Genomic DNA, 8420 nt, shown 5'->3' with positions numbered 1-8420 from the left:
ATTGAAAGCGTTACTTAGTAATGTGTTGTATTGGATTTGCCCCAAACATAAAACTTTGTATTCAGGCCCTTAAAGTTAATTGGTTAGCCACATTTGTTTCATTATTACTTTAGTGCCTTGTTGCAAACAGGATGCATGTTTTTTAAACTATTTTTATTCTGTACAGGCTTCCTTCTTTTCACTCTGTCATTTAGGTTAGTATTGTGGATTATCTACAGTGTTGTTGAGCCATCCTCAGTTTTCTCCTATCACAGCCGTTAAACTCTGTGACTATTTTAATGTCACCATTGGCTTCATAGTGAAATCCCTGAGCAGAAACTGAGTTAGAAAGGAGGTCTGTATCTTTGTAGACCCTGACAACGCTCTGAATTTACGAACGCCCAGAGCGCACTCTGGCACTCCAGATTGAATTTACGAAATATACCCAAAGTTGTAAAATGTCTAGCTAGTAATTTGTCATGCTAGCAAAAAAGGTTGCATAGCAACAGCATCAACTTCTGGTAGACAGACATAGCGCTAGTACACTCAACTGAAAGGATACCGGTTGTTAAATTAACACTACTAAAATGAACTAATAGTATATAGTATGTTGTATATTCTCATTCTGTATGTAGAATACAGTATGTTAATAGGGGTATTCGAACACAGCTTGTGTTCACTGCTTAACTGAGGAGCCTTACAGATAATTGTATGTGTGGGGTACAAAGATGAGGAAGTCATTCCAAAATCATGTCAAACACTATTATTGCACACAAAGTGAGTCCATGCAACATGTTATGTGACTTCTTAAGCACATTTGTACTCCTGAACGTATTTAGGCTTACCATAACAGACAGGTTGAATACTTACTGACTCAAGACATTTCAACTTTTCATTTTTCATTCATTTGTAAACATTTCTAAAAACATAATTCCACTTTGACATTATGGGCTATTGTGTGTAGGCCAGTGACACAAAATCTCATTTTAATCCATTTCAAATTCAGGCTGTAAGACAACAATATGTGGAAAAAAGGTCAAGGGGTGTGAATACGTTCTGAAGGCACTGTGTCAACACATTGTGACCACAATTCAGCAACTGTCTCTTCCAACTAATCTATTGGTCAGTTGACCGGAGACAGCTGGGTCCATAGGACCAGCTGGAGCATCGCCTCAAAGAGGACCGCAGACAGGGATGATAGACAGGGGTGCTCCTATAGAAGTTGCATCCTTTTTCAGTTCCTATTTCCTGGTAGAAGGGCTGAAATCTTAAACAGTTCGATATCGGCATCTGTGTCAATAGTAGGATACAGCTGTGCGTTTCTCCTGGGTGCACTGTCTCTGAGGTCCAGTTTATGTTATAGTGTTTATGGGTTGACTATTCTTGTGGGGACAGAAGTCCTAAGAACAGTAAAACAAGGAAAATTCGTGGTGACCTTTCGAAGGGCCCTACAAGGAAAAAAGGCTATTTTAGGGTTACAGTTAGGGTTAGAATGGCAAAGGTACATCAAGATGGAGGAATTCAGATATGATGTCATCGTTTTAGCACTACCCACAGAGTTAAACTACAATGCTCTGGTTCAGTGTGCCGGTAAATCAGCACAATCTACTTTTTCATTTTTGTTTTTTTACTGACTCCACCGTGGAGCTATAAATTGGATAATGTATTCTGTGCTAATGGAGAGCAATGTAGAATATGGCGAACTTAGCAAACTAGGCATTTGTGGTAAGTACATGGGAGCCGCCATCTTTAAGCACATTCACCGTTAGGGTTAAGGGTTAGGAGTTAGGTTCAGGGTGAAGGTGAGGTTTGAATGGGAATCAATTGTTTGGTAAAACAAGCGTGTGTGTGTGTGTGTGTGTGTGTGTGTGTGTGTGTGTGTGAGTGTGACCATCTACAGTATGTGTGTGTGTGTGTGTGTGTGTGTGTGTGTGTGTGTGACCATCTACAGTATGTGTGTGTGTGTGTGTGTGTGTGTGTGTGTGTGTGTGTGTGTGTGTGTGTGTGTGTGTGTGTGTGTGACCATCTACAGTATGTGTGTGTGTGTGTGTGTGTGTGTGTGTGTGTGTGTGTGTGTGTGTGACCATCTACAGTGTGTGTGTGTGTGTGTGTGTGTGTGTGACCATCTACAGTATGTGTGTGTGTGTGTGTGTGTGTGTGTGTGTGTGTGTGTGTGTGTGTGTGTGTGTGTGTGTGTGTGTGTGTGTGTGTGTGTGTGTGTGTGTGTGTGTGTGTGTGTGTGTGTGTGTGTGTGTGACCATCTACAGTGTGTGTGTGTGTGTGTGTGTGACCATCTACAGTATGTGTGTGTGTGTGTGTGTGTGTGTGTGTGTGTGTGTGTGTGTGTGTGTGTGTGTGTGTGTGTGTGTGTGTGTGTGTGACCATCTACAGTATGTGTGTGTGTGTGTGTGTGTGTGTGTGTGTTCTGCTGTCAGGAAGCTCAAGTCAGCGGGGCCCTGCGTGTCAGTCCTCAGTGCTTTGCCTGTCAGCAGGAGGAAATACATTGACAGATCAGCTCCCTGCAGCAGGGAAGAGGCCAGGGCCCTGTGTGTGTGTGTGTGTTGGTGTGTGTCGGTGTATGTCCTAAAAGATCAGCTCTGTGCAGCAGGGAAGAGGCCAGGCCCTGTGTGTGTGTGTGTGTTGGTGTCGGTGTGTGTCGGTGTATGTCCTAAAAGATCAGCTCCCTGCAGCAGGGAAGAGGCCAGGCCCTGTGTGTGTGTGTGTGTTGGTGTCGGTGTGTGTCGGTGTATGTCCTAAAAGATCAGCTCTGTGCACCAGGGAAGAGGCCAGGGCCCTGTCAACCTCAGACCTCCCCGGTCAGAGCCTGGGCTGCGGTTTAGCCCTGACACCAAACACACTGACATTCAGAGGGACAATAGTAAGCCAATAGTGTGCCCCCAATCTCCACCATGAGTAAAAACAACAGTTTATTCTACCTTACTTCAGGACTCTGAGAAACAGTGGTAATAGGGGCATAGTTGATGAGTTTAGATCTAGTCTCACATACCTCCAAAATCACGTCGTCGTCACAAAACTGGGTTCCAGGTTAGATCCAACAGGGGGGAATGATTCAATGCTCAAGTTATTTATGTGCCTCAGTCCAGTCAGTCACCACTGAGAGGTTTTTATTAAAGATAAACCCTTTTCTCACAGAGTAGTTCCAGTAGATATACACCATCCAAAGGGATACAGGTAGCATACAGTATGTCACAAAGGTAAACAAATTGTCTGTATAAAAGATTTATACTACACTTTTACAAGAGGATGATATAATTCGATAAGGACACGCTAAGGAACAAATACAGTACAGGAGGTACATACTTATGTAAAGCAAGCGATACAGGGGAGAGTGGGGTAAGTTGAGCCACTCTTGTTTCTAGGAAACAATGCACAAAATGAATCATTTTTTACCTAATATTTAGGAAGAGGTCATCATTTCACGGAGTCTGTGAAGGAAGAAACCACATGGGGAGAAAAATGATAAGCAAGTTAGGTAAAAAAAAAAAACTGATTTTCACCAAGTCAAATACATTTAATGTGTTAGAGATTTCATGATGCTTTAATCTAAACCAAAGTAGATCATTTTAAGATTGTTCTATGCATCAGTTGGGGTTTCTAGATGTTTTACATGTTTTAATATTTAACCTTTAATTAACTAGGTACGCCAGTTTAGAACAAATGATTTTTTACAATGATGGCCTACCCTGGCCAAACCTTAACCCCGACGACACTGGGCCAATTGTGCACCACCCTACGGGAGCTTCAATATGAGGGCCTAAACCGAGCATGAAAGTTCATCCTTGTAGCTGTGTGGGCTAATATAGTCAAAATGTTTGCCTTGGGTTAAGTTGAGCCAATGGCAAGTTGAGCAAATTCAAGTGTTTTCTTTCCAGGCATAATGCATTTATCACTGGGATATGAGGTGACGACAGGGCCTATGTTAAAAGTGTCAAAAACGAGAATAAAGTGTTTGTTCGGTGTTAAGCCTGTGTTAAAATATGCTTGATGATTTACCATGTAGTGGTAATAGTTAATTCACCAAGAGACCACTTTTTTTGGTCACACTATGTTTTCAAAACTCATTTTTACATGCATATTTATTATTTCCAGGGATACACAACATCCTGAAATATATGTAGATATTGTTGATGGAAAGATACTATATTTCCCTTAACGGAGTGATGATGAATGTAAAAAGGTGTTCAACTTACCCCACAACAAAACAAGAAATAAGTGTTCAACTTACCCCACTCTCCCCTACAACAAAACAAGAAATAAGTGAATAGACAAGTGCAACATAGTTTTTTTCCCCCAGTCGGATCCATCTCAGAATCGACAGCTAACTACACGTGTGAGCATATGTCCACAAAAAAAGTCCTCTCTCCGTTTTGATGAAGGGCTTGTAAGTTCATTGAGCACCCATCAGACTCTGGCAGTGTAATAGCATGTGACTCCGGCAGTGTAGTATCATGTCATGGAGCATCTTCCTTGCCCATCCTGTCCTTCAAACAAGGACCACAACGTGTCCCAAGACTAGTGTCACATTTCCCAAACACGCACCCAAAGGCAACCCTCAGCCCCACCCGCCAACCCACCTGGCAACCTGGCAGGGTTGTTAAGCACGTCATGCAGCCCCTCATTCTTCTATACTTTCCTTCAGAAAGGACTGCAGTGTCCAGTTCCACATCTCCCTTCCCAGCCCCCATAAGACCTCCACAGTGTCCTTTCACAGTCCACCCTCTTTACCCTTGTGGTCCAGGTGGATCGTCTGCTACTCCATCGGTCCCCACGTTGGGCAGCAGCTGGGGGGCGGCAGTAACGCAGGGCTGAGCCCCGGGGCCTCTCCCGTGGGCTACGTGACCTGCCGGGGGCTGTGGGGGCTGGTAGTCAGGCCTCCTCGGCCGTGGCGTCTATCCCGGCGTAGGTGAAGTTCTCGAAGAGCGCCATGTTCACGTAGGCCTGGGGAGGGAGGTTAGGAGAAACGATGGTAGTTAGACACTCGTAGAAGAATGTGTTCCAAAAGGGTTATTTTTAGTTCCAGGTAGAACCTTTTTTGGTTTCAGGTAGAACCCTCTGTGGATAGGGCTGGACAGTACATGGAACCGAAAAGGGTTCAACCTTGAACCAAAAGTTTTTTTTACCTCGAACCAAAACTAGTTCTTCAAAGGGTTCTCCTATGGGGACAGCCAAATAACCCTTTAAGGTTTTAGATAGCACCTTTTTTTCTAATTGTGTACAGTCGTGGCCAAAAGTTTGGAGAATTACATAAATATTAATTTCCACAAAGTCTGCTGCTTCAGTGTCTTTAGATATTTTTGTCAGATGTTACTATGGAATACTGAAGTATAATTACAAGCATTTCATAAGTGTCAAAGGTTTTTATTGACAATTACAAAGTTGATGCAAAGAGTCAATATTTGCAGTGTTGACCCTTCTTTTTCAAGACCTCAGCAATCCGCCCTGGCATGCTGTCAATTAACTTCTGGGCCACATCCTGACTGATGGCAGCCCATTCTTGCATAATCAATGCTCGGAGTTTGTCAGAATTTGTGGGTTTTTGTTTGTCCACACCCGCTCCTTGAGGATTGACCACAAGTTCTCAATGAGATTAAGGTCTGGGGAGTTTCCTAGCCATGGTCCCAAAATTTTGATATTTTGTTCCCCGAGCCACTTAGTTATCACTTTTGCCTTATGGTAAGGTGCTCCATTATGCTGGAAAAGGAATTTTTTGTCACCAAACTGTTCTTGGATGGTTGGGAGAAGTTGCTCTCTGAGGATGTGTTGGTACCATTCTTTATTCATGGCTGTGTTCTTAGGCAAAATTGTGAGTGAGCCCACCCCCTTGGCTGAGAAGCAACCCCACGCATAAATGGTCTCAGGATGCTTTACTGTTGGCATGACACAGGACTGATGGTAGTGCTCACCTTGTCTTCTCCAGGACAAGCTTTTTTCCGGATGCCCCAAACAATCGGAAAGGGGATTCAGAGAAAATGACTTCACCCCAGTCCTCAGCAGTCCAATTCCTGTACCTTTTGCAGAATATCAGTCTGTCCCTGATGTTTTTCCTGGAGAGAATTGGCTTCTTTGCTGCTCTTCTTGACACCAGGCCATCCTCCAAAATTCTTCACCTCACTGTGCATGTAGATGCACTCACACCTTCCTCCTGCCATTCCTGAGTCTATACTGGTGGTGCCCTGATCCCGCAGCTGAATCAACTTTAGGAGACGGTCCTGGCGTTTGCTGGACTTTCTTGGGTGCCCTGAAGCCTTCTTCGCAACAATTGAACTGCTCTCCTTGAAGTTCTTGATGATCCGATAAATGGTTGATTTAGGTGCAATCTTACTGGCAGTAATATCCTTGATTGTGAAGCCCTTTTTGCGCAAAGCAATGATGACGGCACGTGTTTCCTTGCAGGTAACCATGGTTGACAGAGGAAGAACAATGATTCCAAGCACCACCCTCCTTTTGAAGCTTCCAGTCTGTTATTTGAACTTAATCAGCATAACAGAGTGATCTCCAGCCTTGTCCTCGTCAACACTCACACCTGTGTTAGCGAGAGAATCACTGACATGATGTCAGATGGTCCTTTTGTGGCAGGGCTGAAATGAAGTGTAAATGTTTTTTGGGGGGATTCAGTTCATTTGCATGGCAAAGAGGGACTTTGCAATTAATTGCAATTCATCTGATCACTCTTCATAACATTCTAGAGTATATGCAAATTGCCATCATACAAACTGAGGCAGCAGTATTTAAAAAAAAAAATATGTGTGTCATTCTCAACTTTTGGCCACGACTGTAGAATGATTTAGAAAACTAAGGTGAGGAATTTAATTTGAAGAGGAATTCTATCTAACTAGGACCCTCTCAGCCAACTCCTGAAAGACAACACAAACAGGTCTGGAACCAGGTTACCTCTGTGCCCTATGGGATAGATCAGGGAATTGCTAGCTTATTGAAAAGATGAGTCCTAAGTGAAACTGTAGGTGAATGTATCCTTACCTTCCTGGCCTCCTGCATCCTGTTGAGCTGTACAGAGATCTGAGAGAAAGGAGGTCTCTCATGCGGCCGGTCTCTCCAGCACTGCCTCATTAACTCATACCTGAAAAAAAATAACCAATGAACCAGCTATAACGGTGCACGCAAACAGTATACACATATACACCCCCCTTCTCTCTCACACACAAACACACAGGTCCAAGCACAGGTCATCACTTACACTTCGTCGTCGCAGTTCCTGGGCTGCTCCATCCTGTAGCTCTGAGGGAGTTTCTCGTAGAGCTCAGCACAGGTCATCCCACAGTAGGGAGTACCACCTGATACACAAAGAGAGGACAGGGGGAACGGGTCACTTTTACGTTGATACAATGACACAGAGAAAGGAGTTGATCCATACATCTTTGTCTTAGTCATTCTTTGTCATGGTCATGATTGTCATCATCAACATCATCATCATCATCATCAGGCGGGCATGCAAAGTAGATATTTCCTTTCATGTGATACAGTATATTTCCCAGAGTGAGGGGGGATGTCCTGCTGACTCTCTGTGCATGCCTACTCTGTTAACTCTCAGCTGGGGAACCTTCCCCCTCTCTCTCTGGTGTGAAAGCTGTGGGGGAACTGGTTATACATTTTCTCACTGTGACAACCCACATTGCTAGGAATATGGGCTATTACTATTCCTCATTTAATAATATGTACAACATTCACACAGCATCACTATACGTCAACTTACCTAAACTCACTATCTCCCATAGAAGTACACCGAAAGACCACCTGAGAAAAAGAAAGAGGGGAGAGGAAAGGAAGAGAATGAGGAAGATCTAAGTGATATTGAACAGTTAGTGGCCTTGTAATTCAATTATTTATATACAGTATGTTAATGACATATTTTTACATTAGCGTGTGAATGCAACTGACTGATACCGAATCATTTTGTAATAGCACGAAATGTAAATGCATCCTAGTGTCTTATTACAGTAAAAGCAGATGACTTTAGAGCAGCCTCACAACTGTAAAAGCAGATGACTTTAGAGCAGCCTCACAACTGTAAAAAGCAGATGACTTTAGAGCAGCCTCACAACTGTAAAAAGCAGATGACTTTAGAGCAGCCTCACAACTGTAAAAGCAGATGACTTTAGAGCAGCCTCACAACTGTAAAAAGCAGAGAGAGAAACAACAAGTACTCTTCACTATCTGTACAGAGCCACCATCTGACTATGTGATTGTCAACTAACAAGACAATGTACATTTACATTTACATTTAAGTCATTTAGCAGACGCTCTTATCCAGAGCGACTTACAAAATGTAGCCAACTCACTGCAAGTTAATCAGTTAACTGCCAGTCATTCTGTACAAATACAATGATGAACCCATTGACTCAGCTTGAGGTAAACAATCTCTTCTGCTCTCCCTCTATCGCTTGCTCTCTCTCTCTCTCGCT

The 8420-nt window shown here is 43.3% G+C and overlaps 1 protein-coding gene across 2 annotated transcripts in view; it reads right to left on the bottom strand.

Annotated features, from left to right (window-relative positions):
• Positions 1-3083: 3083 nt before the first annotated feature.
• Positions 3084-8420, bottom strand: part of LOC118358627 (tyrosine-protein kinase receptor Tie-1-like) — a 28930-nt gene continuing 23593 nt past the window's right edge. For both annotated transcript variants that reach the window (XM_052480117.1, XM_052480116.1), the window contains exons 20-23: positions 7712-7752; positions 7196-7292; positions 6979-7078; positions 3084-4938 (exon numbers count right to left, since the gene is read on the bottom strand). In XM_052480117.1, coding sequence (XP_052336077.1) covers positions 4867-4938; positions 6979-7078; positions 7196-7292; positions 7712-7752 — 310 coding nt within the window. In that variant the 3' untranslated portion in view covers positions 3084-4866. The remainder of the gene's footprint in view (positions 4939-6978; positions 7079-7195; positions 7293-7711; positions 7753-8420) is intronic.

This window comes from Oncorhynchus keta, chromosome 26 (assembly GCF_023373465.1).
Source record: "Oncorhynchus keta strain PuntledgeMale-10-30-2019 chromosome 26, Oket_V2, whole genome shotgun sequence".
NCBI lineage: Eukaryota > Metazoa > Chordata > Actinopteri > Salmoniformes > Salmonidae > Oncorhynchus > Oncorhynchus keta.
Note: the sequence above shows the minus strand (reverse complement) of the source record. Positions and strands in the feature narration are given on the sequence as shown.